Consider the following 22,540-nt stretch of genomic DNA (forward strand, 5'->3'; position numbering starts at 1 on the left):
TGCATGAAAGGCAAATGCCTTACCTCCATGCTACTCTCTAGCCCCTGAATAAAGTATTTCTAATGATGGCTGCATAATATTCAGACATCAGGAGAGATGAAGTCATGATATTTTCCTATACATGGATGTACATGGAATCTATCATGCTGAGTGAAATAAGTCAGAGCGAGAGAGAGAGAGAGAGAGAGAGAGAGTGCGGTTGAGAGAGAGAGAGAGAGAGAGAGAGACGCAGAATAGTCTCACTCATCTATGGGTTTTAAGAAAAATAAAAGTCATTTTTGCAACAATCCTTAGAGACAATGAGAGGAGGTCTGGAACTTCCAGTTCACTTCATGAAGCTCACACTACAAAGTGTGGTGAGTGCAGTTATAGAAATAACTACACAGAGAACTACCATAATCATGTGAATGAATGAGGGGACTGGAAAGCCTGTCTGGAGTACAGGTGGAGGTGAGGTGGGATGGAGGGAGATTTGGGACATTGGTGGTGGGAATGTTGCACTGGTGAAGGGGGTGTTCTTTACATGACTGAAACCTAATCACAATCATATGTGTAATCAAGATGTTTAAATAAAGAAAAAGAGATTTACAGATTAAAAAATCATCTAAAAAAAGTATTTCTAATTCCTTGAAAATGTTTTAGAGAAAGTATCCTTAGGATTCTCATTTCCTCTTTACAAATAGTAAATAGATCAATTATTTGAAATAAGGATTATTAGATTAGGATGGATGAGACAACAGCCAGTCCAGTCCAGACCTACTTTAAGGAAAGCTCAGAATTGTAAAGATGCCAGGTGTGTCAAATCCATACTCTGCTGCAGATTCTGCCTGGCAGACAGGGACTCAGGCCAATTCCACAGCATCTTAGTTTTGGTTTCTCCCAATAAGTATCCTTGGCATGGATCAAGATTTTCCTGTCCTGCCTATGGGGACCTGGAGGCAGAAGTTGTAAAGAGGCCAAGTTATTTGCCCAACATCACCAAGATAGGTTGTAACTAACTGCCAAAATGAGTATCTGATTCTGATGCTTAAGACCTCAATCTCTCCATTCTCCCACAGCACCACTCCAGTGCAAAATGAAGTGCAGATTTCACCTCTATTCCTATCTAATGCTTCAGGATTATACTTTTTTGGAATTCCAGATTATTTATGTTTCATGGAAATAGAAGACATGCCAGTTTTATTAAAATGGCATGGATATTTCAGAGAAAGGTGTCTTACTCAATCTACATATATTTATTTTATTATAATACCATTAAAATGTATGCACATATCACTTAATTGAGTTATTGGTCACATATAACTGAGTACCACTTATACACTACCGAGTACCCTCTCTGTACTACGGGTCTGCAAATCCATGGCAAGAAGAACCAACTCCACTCTTTTTTTATTATTAATAATTTTTATTTTGACCAAAGTGGTTTACAAATAATTCACAGTAGTATTTCAGGTGCATAGTGACATTGAGTCAGGGGCATTCCCACCACACATGTTGTCCTCCTTCCACCCCTGTTTCCAGCCTGCATCCTATATAGCCCTGCCTTTGCCTCCCTGGCTGCTAGTACAAGCGGTCCTTCTGTGTCTAGCCTGCTGTAGATTGGGTATCGTTTCTGTTGTAGTTGGCTTTGGATTTGGTGTTCAAGTCTGATCATTTTTTATTTCTACTCATTGTTTTTATGACTGTCTGGTCTTGGTGTACTCCATTATTTCCACCTCAATTTGAGGAGCAGAATTCCATTCTTATCTGATGGAACTTCTCAGTGAGAAAGCAATAACCTGATGAATTATTAGAAATTATAAGTAACATTGTAAGAAGAGTAGAGATACCATATCATAACAGCAAAGTATTGGAATCACAGCAAGCTTTTATTATGGAGTTCTTGAGCTGAGAAGTAAAGAATAAGTAGATATTAACAGATCATGTGAGCACACATGTGTATAGCAAAGTAATGAATGGATCATCATATCATTCATTCTGATGATATGTCACCCTTACTCTCCATGCTTTCACCATTTGAAATAGAATGAGAAGGTCTGGAGTCCCTGAAGAGAAGGCCAAATAGTCTCATTGGCCACAAGGACCTTGCTTTCATCATAAGAGCAAAAGGGAACCAAATTGCACATGAGTATTGGATTAGATTTTTGTAATAATATTCATCTAATCAGTCATCATCTCAGTCTACTACTTCATAAAACATCATCCCCCTAAGCTAATAGTCAATCAACTTTCACACAGTGACTTTTCTGTTTGAAACACAAATCAAATAATAACTGCTAAGAAAAAAATCAACTACAATGAAAAGTTTCGAGTTCGTGGTGATTCCTGAGACAGTGCCACTATTGCTTCATCATTCTTTTCTCCTCTGAGGTTTTTTTTCCAAGATGATGAGAACCTTCTTCCTTGAACTATGTATCCGGATGCTCACTGGATCTCTCTGCCTTCTCACCAGATATGCGTAGTCATTGCTGCTGTTTTCGGGATTGTCATTTACCGGGTGGTGACCGTCAGCACTTTTGCTGCTTTCAAGTGGGCGTTAATCAGAAATAACTCTCAGGTCGCAACTACAGGGACTGCTGTGTGTATCAACTTCTGTATCATTATGCTGCTGAACGTGGTAAGTCAATTACAGAGGAACAAGCCAAATGGCTAAAACGCTTGATTTGTAGGTAATCCTTTTCTTATTGATAAGGGGCCTTAGAAAAGTGAAGCAGTGTTCAGGTGAGCCCTCAAGGCCTGTGGCCTAGTGCCTGGCAATGTGATGAGCACAAGTTTGGGCTCAGCTGAGTCCAGCAGAGTCAGCTCTCTGCTTCAAGATTTTCTACAGGATAAGACTGAGCAATGTCCTTCTGCTCTCTGGAACCCCAGTTCCCTATGTACCCTATAAGATAGGTGTTGTATAATGCTTGTGGATATTTAGGGAGAAAAGTGTTGTTGTTGGTTTTTTGTTTTGTTTCGTTTTGTATGTTTGCTTTTGGGCTATACTCAGAAGTACTCAGGTGAAGCTCTGAGGACCATATGAGATGCATGAGATCAGACTTGCTACAAAGCAAGCCCTCTACCCACTGAAATATCTCTCTGGTCTAGTCCAAGAAAGAATGTATTTTAAAGATCAAGCTCAGGGAAAAAAAATAAAGATCCCACTCAGAATCTGTGCAATACTTCAACACTCTCAATACTTTTATTTTGGATTATTTTTATCTTTATTATTGATATTATTGTTTTTATTTGGGGCTACTACACACCATTCTCAGGATGTGCCAGAAATTGAACCAAGCCACCTATTTTTAAGGATACACTCCTGCTTGAGCTCTCTCTACAGCTCTCCCACTTAATTTTATTCTGAGAAAGAGGAAAGTTGTCATCTATAATTTATGAGCTCACAGAGTCAAATATAGATGTTGTATCATAATAAAAAGATACAAGCAAATAAAGAGGGAGGGGGACTGATTGGGAAGATTATCTAGGACTATGGTGGGGGGGGATATTGGAACTGATGGGCATGGAGCAGTTACATATTTTGAAGAGTCCCAATTTAAGAAATAGACAAAAGCTTCCTTATTATTTTAGGGAAAGCGTTTGAAATCCAGAATTTATAAAATGGAAAAAGACAGTACAATGTCTGACAATCTTAACATGCTGATTGGGTATCTATTAGATTGTTGGAGATAAGAAGTGAATGTCACTCTCACCACTCTAGTTTCAAAATTAATTAAAATAGATACTTTACAGTGATTGATACTGCAATTAACTCAATAACTAGCATGGTGGTGAGTTTCTGCATGCAGATTAGGATGTGATGAATTGGTGTTGACTACATTTTTATCATATCATTTCTATAATATCCTAACAAAATTTAATTAATACATCTTCTTAAGAAAAATATCAATTTCTGGGCCAGAGTGATAGCACAGTGCCAGGGTGTTTGCCTTGCATGTGGTTTACCGAGGATGGATGCAGTTTTGGCATCAGATATGATCCCCCTATCCAGGGGCAATTTCTGAGTGCAGAGCCAGGAGTAACCCCTGAGCACTGATGGGTGTGGCCCAAAATACACCCCCAAAAGAACCAATTTCTTTAGAAAGATGTGGTTGCTCATAAATTTTAAGATACAAATTTCTTAGGGTATACATTTTTTATTGGAAATATCTTATCCAACAGCCTCTGCTTTTAAGGCAGCCAAGAAAATAGAAAGCAAACAATTTCAAATGGAAGAAGGGGCCTAGTGTGAGGAAAAAAGTAGAAAGTAATAGATTATACAGCTTAATATGCAGGGTCTACCTTTAGTGAGTTTTATCTAGTAAATGATTGTGTAAACACCAACATGACTGATGTCCACACACTAAAGGTAGGCCATATTATTCTTAGCATTGCCCTAAAGTATGTTAATTATTTTATATATATATATATATATATATATATATATATATATATATATATATAATATGAATACCTGGTGTGGGTATTTTACCCCCCCCCCAGGTGTGGGTATTTTTAAGCCAACATCAAACACAAATAACAGTTTATCAAATAAAAGCACCAAGAAATTACTTATTAAAATCTTTTTACTATTTTTCATATTGGCATCCTAATTTAATTTCCCACCATAGTGTACAAGGTATACTTCTCTCCTTATCCTCACCAATGCTTATTGGTTTTTGTCTTGGGGATAATAGCCATTCTCACAGCATTGAGGTGAAAGCTCTTGTTTGATTTGCATTTCCCCTAGGAAAAAGAGGCGATGAACATCTCTTAATATGTGTTTATCATCTGTATATCTTCTTTGGAAAGTTATCCATTCAGATCATTTTCCTTTTTTTTTTTCAGTAATTAAGAAAAGCTATTTAGTGAGGTGAGTAGGGATTCTTTGTGATAGAAACTAATGGCACATTTCACCTTTCTTTTATTTTACATTTATATATTTTTATTTTATTTATTTTATTTTATTTATTTTGGTTTTGGGGCCACATCTGGTGACACTCAGGGTTTACTCCTGGCTATGCACTCAAAAATCGCTCCTAGCTTAGGGGACCATATGCGACCCTGGGGAATCAAACCGAGGTCCATCCTAGGTCAGCCACATGCAAGGCAAATGCTCTACCACTGCACCACCGATCTGATCCTTTGTTATTTTATTTTTAATAGTTACTTTATTTAAGCACTGCTGTTACAAAAATGTTCATAATTGAATTTCAGTCACAGAATGTACACTCTTTCTTTTTTTGACACTGTGGTTTGCACTATTGTTAATGAAGAGGTAACGTATAATTCACTTTATTCAGCACCCAGAGTGATCAATTCCAACTATCATTGTCATAGTGGACCCTTTCTAATTGCTCTCACACTCTTTGTGGCAAGCTTTCTACCAGAGATCTCTCCATTCTTTATATTGTTTTATTTTCATTAATATTGTGTTTTAAAATATGTCTATATTTTTTAGACATTAAAGCTTTGTGAGATGCATGATATACAAAATTATCCCATTTAATGTGATGCCTTTTTATTTGGATAATTTTATACGTTGGCAAAAGCTCATTCATTTGATACTATCTGGTTGGTTTTATTTAATTTTGTTTCCTGTTGTTTAGATTGAATCCCCAGACATATTTGAGGTCAATGAAATCATCCCTTGTTTCTCTGTGTGTGTTGTGGTTTAGGCCTTATAATAACTTCTCAGTTTATTTTTAATGTGTTTTGGTGTTGAATAATATCATTTTTCTTTTGCATGTGACTGTTGAGAATTTTCAGTACTGTCTATTGAAGAAAATGTCTTTTCTCCATACTAAACTTTTTGACATCAATTAATTATCCATTTACATGTGGAATTATTTTAGGTATCTCAACTCTGTTCCACTGATATGTCTTTATTATAATAATACATGTTTTGATTACTCTCACTTTGGAGTATAGATTGAAATTGAGAATGATACCTACATTTCTATTCTTTTTTATTTTTTTCTTTATTTAAACATCTTGATTACACATATGATTGTGATTAGGTTTCAGTCATGTAAAGAACACCCCCTTCACCAGTGCAACATTCCCACCACCAATGTCCCAAAACTCCTTCCATCCCACCCCACCCCCACCTGTACTCCAGACAGGCTTTCCAGTTCCCTCATTCATTCACATGATTATGGTAGTTCTCTGTGTAGTTATTTCTATAGCTGCACTCACCACGCTTTGTGGTGAGCTTCATGAAGTGAGTGGAAAGTTTCAGACCTCCTCTCATTATCTCTGAGGATTGTTGCAAAAATGACTTTTATTTTTCTTAAAACCCATAGATGAATGAGACTATTCTGCGTCTCCCCCCCCCCCTCTCTCTCTCTCAGACAGAAAATAACACACTATTTGTGCTAATGAAACCAACTCTAAAAGAACTACTCAGAGATTAATTAAAAAATTCAAACACCCAATTCTAACAACAACCACCCTACACAATACAATAGCACAACAACCCTCTCTGTCAATAATTTTTTTAAATGTCAATGGACTAAACTCCCCATTAAAAGACACATAGTATAAGGTTGGATTAGAAAACAGAAACCATATATCTGCTGCCTGAAAGAAACACATGTTCAGGTACAAGATAGACACAAGCTTAGAAAAAAAGGATGTAAATCAATTATGGAAGCCAAGGAAAACAAACAAACAAACAAAAAGCTGGGACAGCCATTCTTATATCAGACCAAATTGTATTCAACCTCAAAGGAAGTGCTCAGAGATAAAGAGGGTTACTTCTCCCTGATCTGGGGAACACTAGATCAATAAGTACTAACTTTGATCAACATTTATGCACCAAATGCAGAGCCAGCAAAATATGTTAGGCATTTGCTTGCAAACCTGGAAGAAATATTCCAGGAAATGTGAGAGTAGAAGGAAACTTTAGCACACCAATATCACCCACTAGGCAGATCCACTGGGCAGAAAACTAGCTAAGACATAAGACCCCTAAATGAGAAACTAGATGAACTAGGACTAATGGACTTATACAGGGCCCTCCACCCCCAGAAAGTGGAATACACATACTTCTCAAGTTCACATAGAAACTTCTCTAGAATATATAGAATATATAGTATATATTTATATAATTATATAATTATATAATATTATATAATATATTTATATATAAGGATATAAATTTAACTTGCAAAAAGTCACAAATATAAGGATTATTAGAAGCACCCTGTTGTTTTAGTATATTAAAGAGTCCTAGAGTTGGTGTGGGGATGGTGATGCCTTTCTGGGCTCATCCCAGCTCCTGCAGCCCCCACGGCCTGGCAGGTCTGAAGGTTACAGGGTGAGGGCGGGGAGATTCACAGAGCAGTCAGATGAATTTCCACGAGACAGCCAGCTTTATTTCACAATCTCTACCACTATGTACACCTCCTCACATGACCTTTATACTAAGCCTTTTCCTAGCAGATACTTCTCTACTCCTGGATATCTAGGCCTCTGTCTCCCTTACAGCTGATTTTTTCAGGCTTCCTAACTTGCTTCCAGGCTGACTAACTCCCTTTGCTAATGCTACTGATGCTGAATATGTTGCTGAATTGCTGATACTAAATCTCTCTGTTGAATCTCACTATTGATTCTCACTTCTGCTGATTCTCACTTCTGCCATTTGCCTCTCCCACACTATTCTCTCTAACTCTTCTTATGCCCTCTCTCCCTCCATACAAACTCCTCCACTTACCCACTCCAGGTGTGGGCAGTTCTGATCATTCAGGTAGGATAAATAAAAATTTGGGGGAGGGGATACCCACAGCATCCTATCAAATCACTATGCAACAGAGATCAGATTGACTGTAAAAAAGAAGCTGTGTTGTTCTATATATCTTATGGTTTGGGGTCTGATATTGAGGTCTTTTATCCATTTGGATTTTACCTTCATACATGATGTTAACTGAGGGTCTAAGTTCAATTTTTTGCAAGTGGCTAGCCAGTTGTGCCAACACCACTTGTTGAAGAAGCTTTCTTTGCTCCATTTAGGATTTCTTGCTCCTTTATCAAACATTAGATGATTGTATGTCTGGGGAACATTCTCTGAGTATTCAAGCCTATTCCACTAATCTGAGGGCCTGTCTTTATTCCAATACCATGCTGTTTTGATAACTATTGCTTTGTAGTACAGTTTAAAGTTGGGGAAAGTAATTCCCAAAAATTCTTTTTCCCAACGATTGCTTTAACTATTCTAGGGTGTTTATTGTTCCAAATGAATGTCAAAAGTGCCTGATCCACTTCTTTGAAGAATGTCACAGGTATCTTTAGAGCAGGGGTCTCAAACTCAATTTACCTGGGGGCCTCGGGAGGCAAAGTCAGGGTGAAACATGGCCGCATAAGGGATTTTGCTTACTGAATATTCACAATAAAAATCGCATTACTTTCCGGCTGCCTGAGACTGGATTTCATCAGCGTTCCTACCGGTGATCCTGCCTGCTTCAGAGGTGGGTCAGGTCGTACACACACGGATTCCTACTGGTTTCTGCCAGGAGTCAGAAGGGCGCAGAAGCCATCTTGGGCCATGCGGTTTCCAGCTGCCTGAGACTGGATTTCATCAGCATTCCTGCCGGTGATCCTGTCTGCTTCTGAGGTGGATCGGGACATACACACACTGATTCCTGCTGGTTTCTACTGTTGTAAGAAGTGCGCAGAAGCCATCTTGGGCCATGGTGTTTCCAGCCACCTGAGACTGGATTTCATCAGGGTTCCTGCCTGTGATCTTCCCTGCTACAGAGAGTTCTTGGCTGGCTCCGCCCTCCTGCTGTGCCTTGGATGACCCTGAGGACTTGAAGGGAACTTTTTGCTTTGCTTGTCTGTCTTTCCTGAATACTTGAAGCTCTCCTCAGAGGCCTAGGAAGTGCATCCCCCCAAAAAAAACTGTCATCTAGAGGCCGCAGAAAAGCGCAGCCACGCACTTTCTGCGGCCACGCACTCTTTCTAACCAATGAACCCCACCACAACACACAGAAAAAAATCACACCACAAGCGTGACAATGGGGAAACCTCGCAGGCAAACACCATGCACAGAGAATGAAGACAATAGCTCGGCCAACCCAAAAAATTCCAACCATCTGATTAACCTCTCAGATAAGGAGTTTAGAATAGAAATATAGAAAGTGTTCGTAGAACTCAAAAAAAAGCATAAATCAATCTGAACAGAACACAAAGACAGAAATCAGAAAACGCCAAACAGAAATAACAGATCTGAAAAACATGGTAGCTGAACTGAAAAACTCAGTGGATGGCCTCGCCAGCAGGGTAACAACAGCAGAGGACAAAATCAATGTGCTGGAAAATGAAATGCAAAAAAAAAAAAAAAATCAACACAACAGAAGAAAGTGGAAAAGAACCTTAAAACAAATGATCAGGCAATGAAAAAAGTACTCAAGGACTGCAAACAGATGGAAATAGTAGTCTTTGATAAACTCCACAGAAACAACATAAGAATCATTGGAGTTCCAGACGCCCAGGTAGGAGATCCCCAGGAAGAATCCACTGTCAAAGACATCATCAAAGACATACTCCCAGAGTTAAAGACTACATGCAATCAAATCCTGCATGGCCAAAGAATACCACCTAAAAGAGACCCGAAGAAAAGCACCCCAAGACACATACTCATTACAATGAAAAATCCCACAGATAGAGATAGAATACTGAAAGCAGCAAGATCAAAAAGGGAAATTACATTCAAAGGAGTATCCTTATGACTTACAGCAAACATGTCACAAGAAACTCTCAAGGCCAGAAGACGGTGGTGGAATATTGTGACAAAACTGAATAAAATGAATGCCTCACCGAGAATACTGCACCTAGCCTGACTCACGTTCAGGTTTGAAGGCAGGATACATTGCTTCATGGATAAACAACAGCTCAGAAACTTCACAGATGAAAAACCAGCATTAAAGTAAAAACTGAAAGGTCTACTTTAAGACAAGAGAGACCAACAAACACAGCAAACTTATTTACAAAGATGACATTAAATCCTATGACAATCATTTCCCTCAATGTCAATGGACTAAATTCACCAATTAAAAGACACAGAGAGGCAAAATGGGGCAAAAAGATGAATCCAATCTTCTGATGCCTACAAGAAACACACCTGAATAATCAGAACAAACATAGACTCAAAATCAAAGGCTGGAGGAAAATTATCCAAGCAAACACAGCCTTAAAAAAGCTAGGGTGGCCATATTAATATCTGATGACACCAACTTTATACTCAGAAAATGGTAAGAGACAAAGATGGACACTTTGTACTAATCAAGGGATATGTGCAACAGAAGGAATCAGACTATTAAACATATATGCACCCAATTGTACTAATCAAGGGATATGTGCAACAGAAGAAATCAGACTATTAAACATATATGCACCGAATGAGAGACCAGCAAATTATCTAATGCAATTATTGACAAATCTCAAAGAAGACATCAATAATAATACAATAATTGTGGGAGACTTCAGCACAGACCTGTCAACACTTGATAGGTCAACCAGACTGAAACCCAACAAAAACATACTAGCCCTGAAAAGAGAAATGGAAGAAAAAGGACTAGTAGACATATAAGACATTCCACCCCAAAAAACCTGGATACACATTCTTCACCAATGTACATGGGTCATTCTCCAGGATAAACCACATGCTGACACATAAAACATACCTTCAAAAAATCAAGAGGATAGAAATCTTGCAGGCTATCTTTGCTGACCACAAGGACCTGAAATTATATGTGAATTATAAAGGGACACAGAAGAAAAACTTTAACAATTGGAAATTAAACAGCCTGCTACTGAACAACCAGTGGGTCTGAGATGAAATCCAAGAGGCAATCAAAACAAATCAAAACAAAAAAATGAAGACACAAACTGCCAGAATCTATGGGACACAGCAAAAGCAGTCCTGAGAGGAAAATTTATAGCTCTACAAGCACACATCAGGAGGAAGAAGGGGCATACCTAAATAACTTAATGACGCAGCTCACAAAATTAGAAAATAACCAACAAAAGGAACCAGAAATAGGGAGACAGAAGGAAATAACAAAGCTGAAAGCAGAAATCAATGAAGTGGAAACCCAAAAAAAAAAAATTCAAAAGATCAACGAAAGCAAAAGTTGGTTTTTTGAAAAAAATAAACCAAATTGATAGACCATTGGCAAAATTCACAAAGAAAGAGAGAGATACCTGATAACCCGTATTAGAAATGAAAAGGGGGGGGGGCCGGGCGGTGGCGCTCGAGGTAAGGTGCCTGCCTTACCTGCGCTAGCCTAGGAGACGGACCGCGGTTCGATCCCCCGGCGTCCCATATGGTCCCCCAAGCCAGGAGCGACTTCTGAGCGCATAGCCAGGAGTAACCCCTGAGCGTCACCGGGTGTGGCCCAAAAACCAAAAAAAAAAAAAAAAAAGAAATGAAAAGGGGGAGATCACGACAGATATTGCAGAGATCCAAAGGGTAATCAGAGACTACTTTGAGAAACTTTATGCTACTAAACATGAGAACCTAGAAGAAATGGATAAATTCCTGGACTCTTATAACCTTCCACGGTTAAGTAAGGAGGATGTAGCATATCTAAACACCCCCATCACTACGGAGGAAATTGAAACTGTAATCTAACAGCTGACTAAAAAGAAAAGTCCAGGCCCAGATGGATTTCCTAATGAATTTTTCAAACCTTTCAAGAGGAGCTACTACCAATCCTAGCCAGGCTCTTTCATGAAATTGAAAAAACCGGGAACACTCCAAACAGCTTTTATGAAGCTAACATCACCTTGATACCAAAGCCAGAAAGAGATGCTGCCAAAAAAGAAAATTATAGACCAATATCCCTGATGAATGCAGATGCAAAGATCTTCAACAAAATCCTGGCAAATAGGATCCAATGCATCATCAAGAAGATCATACACTATGACCAAGTAGGTTTCATCCCAGGAATGCAAGGATGGTTTAACATTCATAAATCTATCAACATAATACAAAACATCAACAACAAGAAAAATAAAAATCACATGATCATATCAATAGATGCAGAGAAAGCATTTGATAAGGTCCAACACCCATTCTTTTTTTGGGAGGGGGTCACACCCGGCGGTGCTCAGGGGTTACTCCTGGCTGTCTGCTCAGAAATAGCTCCTGGCAGGCACGGGGGACCATATGGGACACCGGGATTCGAACCAACCACCTTTGGTCCTGCATCAGCTGCTTGCAAGGCAAACGCCGCTGCAACACACATTCTTGATCAAAACTCTCAGCAAGATGGGAATGAAAGGAACCTTTCTCAATCTAGTTGAAGCCATCTACCACAAGCCAATGGCAAATATCCTCAATGGAGAAAAACTAAAAGCCTTTCCTCTAAATTCTGGTACAAGACAAGGCTGTCTGCTCTCACCACTCCTCTTCAACATAGTACTGGAAGTGCTTGCTATACCGATCAGGCAAGAAAAAGATATCAAGGGAATCCAGATAGGAAAGGAAGAAGTCAAGCTCTCATTGTTTGCAGACGACATGATACTCTACTTAGAAAACCCTAACGACTCTACCAAAAAGCTTCTAGAAACAATAGATTCATATAGCAAGGTGGCAGGCTACAAAATTAACACACAGAAATCAATGGCCTTTTTATATACTAATAATGATAGGGAAGAGATGGACGTTAAGAAGGCAATCCCAGTCACATTAGTGCCACACAAACTGAAATATCTTGGAGTCAAGTTGATCAAGGACGTGAAGGACCTATACAAAGAAAACTAAAAAGCCCTGCTCCAAGAAATAAGAGAGGACACACGGAAATGGAAACACATACCCTGCTCATTGATTGGTAGGATTAACATCATTAAAATGGCAATACTCCCCAAAGCATTATACAGTTTTAATGCGATCCCTCTAAAGATACCCATGACATTCTTCAAAGAAGTGGATCAAACACTTATGAAGTTCATCTGGAACAATAAACACCCTCGAATGCCTAAAGCACTCCTAGGGAAAAGGAGTATGGGAGGCATTACTTTCCCCAACTTTAAACTCTACTACAAAGCAATAGTTATCAAAACAACATGGTATTGGAATAAAGACAGACCCTCAGATCAGTGGAATAGGCTTGAGTTCTCAGACATTGTCCCCCAGACATACAATTACCTAATTTTTGACAAAGGAGCAAGAAATTCTAAATGGAGCAGGGAAAACCTCTTCAACAAGTAGTGCTGGCAGAACTGGTTAGCCACTTGCAAAGAAGCGAACATATACTCCCAGTTAACACCATGTACAAAGGTAAAATTCAAATGGATTAAAGACCTTGATATCAGACCTGATACCATAAGGTATATAGAACAATAGGTATGTAAAACACTCCATGACATTGAGACTAAAGGCATCTTCAAGGAGGAAACTGCACTTTCCAAACAAGTGGAAGCAGAGATCAACAGATGGGAATACATTAAGCTGAGAAGCTTCTGCACCTCAAAAGAAATATTGCCAAGGATACAAGAACCACCCACTGAGTGGGATAAATTATTCACCCAATACCCATCAGATAAGGGCTAATCGCCAAAATATACAGGGCACTGACAGAACTTTCCAAGAAAAAAACATCTAATCCCATCAAAAAATGGGGAGAAGAAATGAACAGACACTTTGATAAAAAAGAAATACAAATGGCCAAAAGGCACATGAAAAATGCTCCTCATCACTAATCATCAGGGAGTTGTAAATCAAAACAACGATGAGATACCATCTCACACCACAGAGATAAACAGATGGTACTATATTAAACTGAGAAGATTCTGCACCTCACAGGAAATATTATCTAGGATACAAAGGCCACCCATAAAATGGGAGAAACCATTCACCCAATAACATTAGATAAGGGACTAATATCTAAGATATGCAAGGTACTGACAGAACTTAAGAAGAAAACAATACAACCCCATCAAGAAATGGGAGAAGAAATGAAAAGACGCTTTCCCAAAGAAGAAATACAAATGGCCAAAAGGCACATTAAAAATTGCTCCACATCACTAATCATCAGGGAGATGCAAATCAAAACAACAATGGGCTACCATCTCATGCCACAGAGACTGGCACATATCACAAAGAACAAGAACAATCAGTGCTGATCAGAATGTAGAGAGAAAGGAACTTTCATTCACTGCTGGTGGGAATGCCATCTAGTTCCAGCCTTTATGGAAAACAATATGGAGATTCCTCAAAACACTGGAAATTGAGCTCCCATATGATCCACCTATATACTCCTAGGGAGATAACCTAGGAACACAAAAACACATTAAAGAGTGCCTTCCTCACACCTATATTTATTGCAGCACTATTTACAATTGCCAGACTCTGGAAACAACCAAGATGCCCTTCAACAGATGAATGGCTAAAGAAACTGTGGTACATATATACAATGGAATATTATGCAGCCATTAGGAGACTTCAAATCATGAAATTTTCCTGTACATGTATGGACATGGTAACTATATGCTGAGTGAAATAAGTCAGAGGGAGAAAGATAGACACAAAATAATCTCACTCTTTGATGGGTTTTAAGAAAAGGAAAAGACATTATTGTAATAATACCCAGAGACAATAGAGATGAGGGCTGTCAAGACCAGCTCAAGATATGAAGCTCACTTCAAAGAGTGATGAGTGCAGTTAGAGGAACACTACACTGACAACTATCATGATAATGTTAATGCATAAGAAAAGTAGAATTCCTGTCTTGAATACAGGAAGGTGGGGGGGTGGAGTTGGAGGCATTGGTGATGGGAATGTTGTACTGGTGAAGGGGGTGTTCTTTTTATGACTGAAACCCAACTACAATCATGTTTATAATCATGGTGCTTAGAGATATTCTTTAAAATAAATAAATAAACAAAAATTTATGATACAGGTAAAAAATCTTCTGTATCCTAACAAAATATACCTTTTAATAACTAGTGAAGAAGCATTTGCTAGTTTTTTATTATATCTTGAAAATTATTTCAAAATTGAATGATTCATATGGAATTTTTGATCCATGCTAGACTGTTTCAATTTTATTTTACTCCCGGGTAAGCCAAAGTACATCTCAATTTGGTATTAAATAATACAGAATGTCAACAAAGTGTATAACCTCAGAATGACTGAGCACGGGGCCAGAGAGATAGCACAGCGGTGTTTGCCTTGCAAGCAGCTGATCCAGGACCCAAGATGGTTGGTTCGAATCCCGGCATCTCATATGGTCCCCCGTGCCTGCCAGGAGCGATTTCTGAGCAGATAGCCAGGAGCACCACCGGGTGTGGCCCAACACCCCCCAAAAAGAACAGAATGACTGAGCACTATTTTAATCTATTTTATTCAACTTAAGTTATATGAGTCAAATGTGGGTTTTTTTTGGGGGGTTGTTTGTTTGTTTGTTTGTTTGGGGGGTCACACCCGGCTGTGCTCAGGGGTTACTCCTGGCTCTACATTGAGAAATCTCTCCTGGCAGGCTCGGGGATTATATGGGACGCTGGGATTTGAACCACTGTCCTTCTGCATGCAAGGCAAATGCCCTACCTCCATTCTATCTCTCTGGCCCCATATGAGTCAATTTAAATTTTTTTTATTTAAGCACTATGATTACATACATAATTGTAGTTGGGTTTCAGTCATAAAAAGAACAGCCCCTTTCACCAATGCAGCATTCCCACCACCAATGCCCCACATCTCCCTTCTAACCCACTTATGCCTGTAAACGGGGTAGGCATTTTACTTCCGTTATGCATTAACGTTGTCATGATAATTCATGTAGTCATATCTCTAACTACACTCACCACTCTTTGTGGTGAGGTTCACATCGAGAGCTAGTCTTTCCAGCCCTTATCTCTGTTGTCTCTGGACATTATTACAATAATGTCTTTTGTTTTTCTTAAAACCTATAGATGAGTGAGACAATTCCTTATCTATCTCTTCTTCTGACTTATTTCACTCAGCATAATAGTTTCCATGTCCATACATGTATAGGAAAATTTATGACTTGATCTCTCCTGATGGCTGCATGATACTTCATTGTGTATATGTACCAGTTCTTTAGCCATTTATCTGTTGAAGGGCATCTTGGTTGTTTCCAGAGTCTGGCAATTGTAAATAGTGCTGTAATAAATATAGGTGTGAGGAAGGGATTTTCGTATTGTATTTTTGTGTTCCTACGGTATATTCCTAGGAGTGGAATAGCTGGGTCATATGGAAGCTCAGTTTCCAGTATTTTTAATATATTTTATTTAAATACCTTGATTACATACATGATTGTATTTGGGTTTCAGTCATGTAAAGAACACCACCCATCACCAGTGCAACATTCCCATCACCAATGTCCCAAATCTCCCTCCTCCCCACCCAACCCCCACCTGTACTCTAGACAGGCTTTTAAAGGAATCTCCATATCGTTTCCATAAAGGCTGGACTAGACGGCATTTACACCAGTGAATGGAAGTCCCTTTCTCTCCACATCCCGGCCAGCACTGATTGTTCTTGTTCTTTGTGATGTGTGCCAGTCTATGTGGCATGAAATGATACTTCATTGTTGTTCTGATTTGCATCTCCCTGATTAGTGTTGTAAAGCATATGTGTCATGTGTCATTTGTATTTCTTCTTTGAAAATTGTTCATTTCTTCTTCCCATTTTTTGATGGATTAGATGATTTTTCTGTTAAGTTCCGTCAGTACCTTGTATATTTTAGATATTAACACCTTATCTGATGGGTATTGGGTAGATAGTTTCTTTCATTCTGTGGGTGGCTTTTGTATCCTACTCACTATTTGAGGTACAGAAGCTTCCCAAATTAATATATTCCCATCAGTTTATCTCTGCTTCCACTTTTTTGGAGAGTGCTGTTTCCTCCTTAAAGATGCCTTTTTAAGCCATATGAGTCAGATATTTCATTAGATTTTATACAGCAAAAATCTATAGTGCCTTTTTCCAAAACAGAAGTAATATTGAAAATAAGGTTTGTTTTAGAACTAACACACCTATATTGGTTAGGCTGAGAAGATTAAATTAGAAGTGCTTATACCTGCTTTTGCACATTTCTCTTTGATCCTCTAAATTTCAGATCTTAAGACTTAGTATTTGTGGCAGGAACTTTGGAAATTTGGCTTTTCTACTCTTGCCAAAGGAAATCATTCTTTTTTTATTTTAGCTTTTTCAGAAACCAGTCACCTGGAGCTCTTTGCTGGAATCAGTTCTGTCTCTGTGCCCTTTCTCACTGCATCCTAGTCACAACCTGCCAATATTGTATCTTTGACATATTTCTAAAGTGCTAACAAAACCCAGAAAACCTAGTATGTACACAGATAACTGTCCATGTTTTTCAAAATATCAATGATATTTATTCTTATGCTATTTCTTTCTAAAATATTTCTATTTACAAATAATTGTGTTATATAACAATTTCTGAGTTCTTTGAGGCAGAGTTTTCAAGGAAAGGAAAAAAAATCTGACAAATATTTATGAACATGAACAGCATAAAGTCTAAATTACCAAAACCATTTTGACTCTGTCTTCCCACTTGAATAAATTCTGTATCATAATTAAATCATTAAATTCCTTTAACGGAATTTAATTTTATTTAATTTATTACCTTCAAAATATTCAAACATATTTGACTATAACATCTGCTTTACATTTTTGGTTACTAGTATGTCATTTCTATGATAAAATTGAGATGTATAACTAAGATATACCCACAGGACTTTTTATTACAGTAATCTATTTAACTTTTTTAGATACAAAATATGATACTATAAGCTAATTAATCTTATGTCGGTAAGCTGTAGTCATTGCTGAAAGTATAGAGACATACAATGTGATCCAGTTTCTGTAATTAACAAAGGTCTTGTATTAGGAAGTTAGAAGGACTTTGAGATAAGTGAGTCCAGTATCCATTCTCAACCACATTAACATGTAACAAAAAGGTTAAAAAAAATGCATAGGTCCAAAAGCTGTCTGATTGCTCAAGGTCTAATCCCAATCTAGGGATTTCTATTTGGTTCATTTCACTTCTCTAACCTAACTGTGATCTTTATTATATTACTACTATCAATTTGATTAATTTTTCTTTATCATTTTTGATTTCACAAGTACATGTTCTACTATTTTGTTTTTCCAACTTGTAATCTACTTGAGGATTACCTAGAGTTGGCTTTGCTTTGAATGGTGTCTGTGGATGGAAGTCTCCATGAGGACACATATATAGTTCTTCCCTCCCTCTCCTTTCCCTCATTTATCAGATTTCTTGGTTAATAAAGGATTCATGCAATCAACTCATGAACAAAAATCAAGTATCATAAGCTCTGTGAGTTTACAATACTTAATGACCACTTCTGTATTTGTCGGTATGATCAGTGCTATAACCTAGAAAACCGGACACACTGTAAAAGCAGTAGGAGTGCAGTAGCAGTATTACTCTCTGGATTACTCTCAGGTATTACTCTCAATCTTAGGTTTTCATTGCAGATGCAAAGCATGTATGATATTCCTAAAATCATCTAGAAAATTTGTCTTTAATGGCAACAAACCACAGAACTATTGACCCTACAATTATAAGTAATGTTTTTTGGGGGGGTTGTTGTGTTTTTTTTGTGTTTTGTTTTGTTTTGTTTTGTTTGTTGTTTTGGAGGCTACACTACTGACGCTCAGGGGTTACTCCTGGCTATGAGCTCAGAAATCAGTCCTTGCTTGGGGGACTACATGGGATGCCGGGGAATTGAACTACAGTCCGTACTAGGCTAGTGTGTGCAAGGCAGATGCCTTACTGCTTGTGCCACCACTCCATCCCCAGAAGTAGTTTTTGTTTTAAATTATAGTTTAGATAATAGGGTTACAATAGTGTTTAAGTTTATAGTCATAAGGAGGAGAAGGGAGAGGGTAAAAGTCTCTAGCGATAATATATAAAGTTACTGCTTCCACCAACTCTGAAGGGCCCATGACTTTCCACTCCTATTTATGTCCCTCTGACCTGACCTTTCTTCTCTCCCACACCTATACTCTCAATTTGTTGATTGATGTTATGGTCTTGGTACATACTAAGGTTCTTTTTTTTTGGGGGGGGGGATCACACCTGCCAGCACTCAGAGGCCACTCCTGGCTCTGTGCTCAGAAATCACTCCTGGCAGGCCCAGGGGACCATATGGGATGCTGGGATTTGCACCACTGTCTGATCTGGATCTGCTGCATGCAAGGCAAACACCCTACTGCTCTGCTACCTCTCCGGCCCCATAAGATTTTTTTAATGGCAGAATAGGACACAGTGGTTCACCATATTTTTATAGTCTGAGCAGTAAAAGGTAACTGAATAATTTTTACTTCTGATTTTATTACCCGTTTCCTTTATAATTATAGATTCTCAAATACCTTTAAGCTTGTTATTGAATAGATACCATTTGTTTTACAGCTCTATGAAAAAGTTGCTCTTCTTTTGACAAATTTAGGTAAGTGGAACCCTTTTTATTTGTTTGTTTATTTATTTGTGCTTGGGCCATACCTGGAAATGTTCAGGGGTTACTCCTGTCTTTGTGCTCAGGAATCACTCCTGGCATTGCTCAAGACACCATATGGTATGCTAGAGATCGAATCTAGTGGGTTATGTGAAGGCAAGCACCTTACTTGCTGTAGTATCTTTCTGACATCCCTTTACATTTCATGTTGCAGTATATAGTCTGGAAAGCATCTTTCCAAATATTAGTTCTATAAATATGCTGAAAATAAAATCCTTTCCCTTTTAAATTGCATATAATTTAATTTTGCCTTTATTAGAATATTTTAGATATATCTAGGTTGAGAGTAGGAAACTGGGTTAATCATTTCTACCTAAAACTTGAAATTTGTCACAAATAAGATGTCATGATCTAGTCTCATTTAAGGTAGATGTTCTTACAACATTTGAGAATAGACTGAATCCGTTTTCAACTAACTCTAGCATCTGGATGGCAGAATTGAGATTGTGGAGTATAAGACACAGTAGATGGGGTAAATGTGGGCTGTGGTTTAAGGGTACTGGCATTTAGGGACTTAGTGTGACAGCTAACTTTTGAAAAGGTGAGTAAAGCACTTCTGAAATATACAGTAAGGTCAGCCTATGTGATCTTAGTAAAAACAGAAATTTAAATAATACTGGAAAGGCCTGAAAGAGTTTGATCTTCTGTAGTATTTGTTTAGAGAGGTGCAAGGGGGGGTGGGGAATCTAGTATATATATATAACAACAGGAGATGTTATGTTAATTGAGCAAAAGACCACAGGATTGAAGTGTCTCTAATATTCTGGTTGCCTACAAAAACAAATACCCAACATCCATCTAATACCCAACAACTATCAGTTCCTACACTGCCAGTAACAAGATTCTCTGCTTTGTGCATCTGAAGCTATCATAGTTTATATTCTGGAGAGTATCTTTCCAAATATCATTTTCTAAATGTTGCTGAAAATAAAATTCCTTGCATTTTTAATGGCATATAATTTGTTTTGCCTTTATGGGGACATTTTAAATATGTTCAGATGGGAATAGAAGATAGAGGTAATTATTTCTATCTAAAACTTAAAAATTGCCAAAAATATGATTATCATAAACTAGTATCATTGAAAGTAGATGTTCTTACAACATTTGAGAATAGAAAACTTATTTTTCAGCCAACTTTACCATAGTTTTCTATTGATTGAGTATGCTAATAGTTTATGGCTCAATATTCCCCAACAAATATTAAAGGTTATGCAGATAAATTATTAAAATATTTTCAAAAGAGAAATTATATCTTAAAGCACAAATATTACAGCATCATACAACCTCTTGTATCTAACACACTCAGAACCATTTTTAATAATATATTTAAGCACCATAATTAGAAGCATGTTTATAGCTGGGTTTCATTTATAAAAAAGAATACCCCCTTCACCAGTGCCACCTTCCCTCCACCAATTACCCCCATCACCATCCTCCCCTCACCCCTGCCTTTATTCTATTTCTCTCATAACTACCATTGTCATGATAGTTGTTAGTGTAGTTATTTCTCTGACTGCACCCACCACTCTTTGTGGTAAGCTACTTATAGTGAGCCAGTCCTTCCAGTCCTCATCTCTATTGTCTCTGGGTATTATTACAATAATGGCTTTTATTTTTCTTAAATCCCATAGATCAGTGAGACTACCATATTTTCTGGCGTATAAGACGACTCCCTAATTTTGCAATTAAAACATAGGTTTAGGCCTATATTCGCTGTATCAGATAGAACATTCCTGTGCTGCAACTGTATGTACCACAGTTAGCCAATCACAAGCAAAGGTTCAAAGGTTATACTGTAACAGACTTCCTCTCTGACTCTAGCCAATCTGAGCAGGCTTTTTACAGTGTAGATTCGGGTCCAGAACATTGTCTAATTTGCATGCAAAAAAGGCTGCTTGGATTGGCTGATTAGAGAGGCGGTCCGAGCAGCCTTGCAGTGATTGGTGCAGGATCGAGTTGGAAAATTCGTTTTGTGGCAATATTCAGACAATTTTCGTTTAGCGGCATATTGAAACATTTTTCAGTATATACTGGGAATAAGACGACCCCCGACTTTCGGTTGACTTTTTTTTGTTTCAAAAGTCATCTTATACACTGGAAAATATGGAATTCTGTGTCTATCTCTCTCCCTCTGGCTTATTTTACTCAGCATAATAGTTTCCATGTCCATCCAGATGTATAGGAAAATTTCATGACTTCATTTTTCCTGATGGCTGCATAGTATTCTATTGTGTATATGTACCCTAGTTTCTTTACAAAAATGTGTATGACCTCAAAAGAAAACCCAGGAAACTGTGTTCAACAGCTAGTCTTGGTCCAAGTTGGAAATGTTGCCAACCAAGAGTACCCTTTTCATCTGTGATGTGGACTCTGGGGAAAATTTCTTAGCAGGGAGACTTGCTGATAGAACCAAGAATTTGGAAGCCATGCTGCACTAATGTTCCAGATCTTTTCAAATTTTTCTTCTCAATGGCAGCACATCTTTGTTCTGCAATTGACACTTAAAGGAGAATTAGTCAGTCTCCTTTCTCCCATTCCTTCCCAGATAGGATCCCAGGAATAATTCTGGATAATAATGTATAGAATATTCACTGAAGGGGTAAAAGGATAAATGCACAATTAATACCTCAAGGAAGGTGAAAACAGCAAAGGTGCCATTGCATTCTTACTATTCCTTTGAGTTGGTGTGCGTGAGAATGTAACACTTGAAAAGAGATCACAGAGTTGGACAAAGGACACATCATTTGGTTCGTCTCACAGGGTCTAATGAGAATTTGATTTGGGAATGTTGAAATCTAAGAAGATGATAATTTCTAGGATCAATAATTTGTAGAAGGGACAGGGAATGATGGACAGTAAAGGCTCTAAAGATAAGATCATCTATTTGGCTTTTATCCATGAGAACAAATATGGTGTGTCAGCGTGGCAGGCAGAAAAGTCAGATCCTGACAGCTCTCTAAGATGGGGTTAGACTTTCTTTCACCCAGGAGCAGCTGGCATTACATCATAAAGAAAGTTAAGAACAAGGAAT

The 22,540-nt window shown here is 38.1% G+C and overlaps 1 protein-coding gene across 2 annotated transcripts in view; it reads left to right on the forward strand.

Annotated features, from left to right (window-relative positions):
* The window catches only part of ANO4 (anoctamin 4), a 388,617-nt gene that overhangs the window by 313,679 nt on the left and 52,398 nt on the right, over positions 1 to 22,540 (forward strand). For both annotated transcript variants that reach the window (XM_049782805.1, XM_049782803.1), the window contains exons 17-18: positions 2,453 to 2,617; positions 19,407 to 19,443. In XM_049782805.1, coding sequence (XP_049638762.1) covers positions 2,453 to 2,617; positions 19,407 to 19,443 — 202 coding nt within the window. The remainder of the gene's footprint in view (positions 1 to 2,452; positions 2,618 to 19,406; positions 19,444 to 22,540) is intronic.

The sequence above is a fragment of the Suncus etruscus genome, chromosome 11, assembly GCF_024139225.1.
Source record: "Suncus etruscus isolate mSunEtr1 chromosome 11, mSunEtr1.pri.cur, whole genome shotgun sequence".
NCBI classification, from domain to species: Eukaryota; Metazoa; Chordata; class Mammalia; order Eulipotyphla; family Soricidae; genus Suncus; species Suncus etruscus.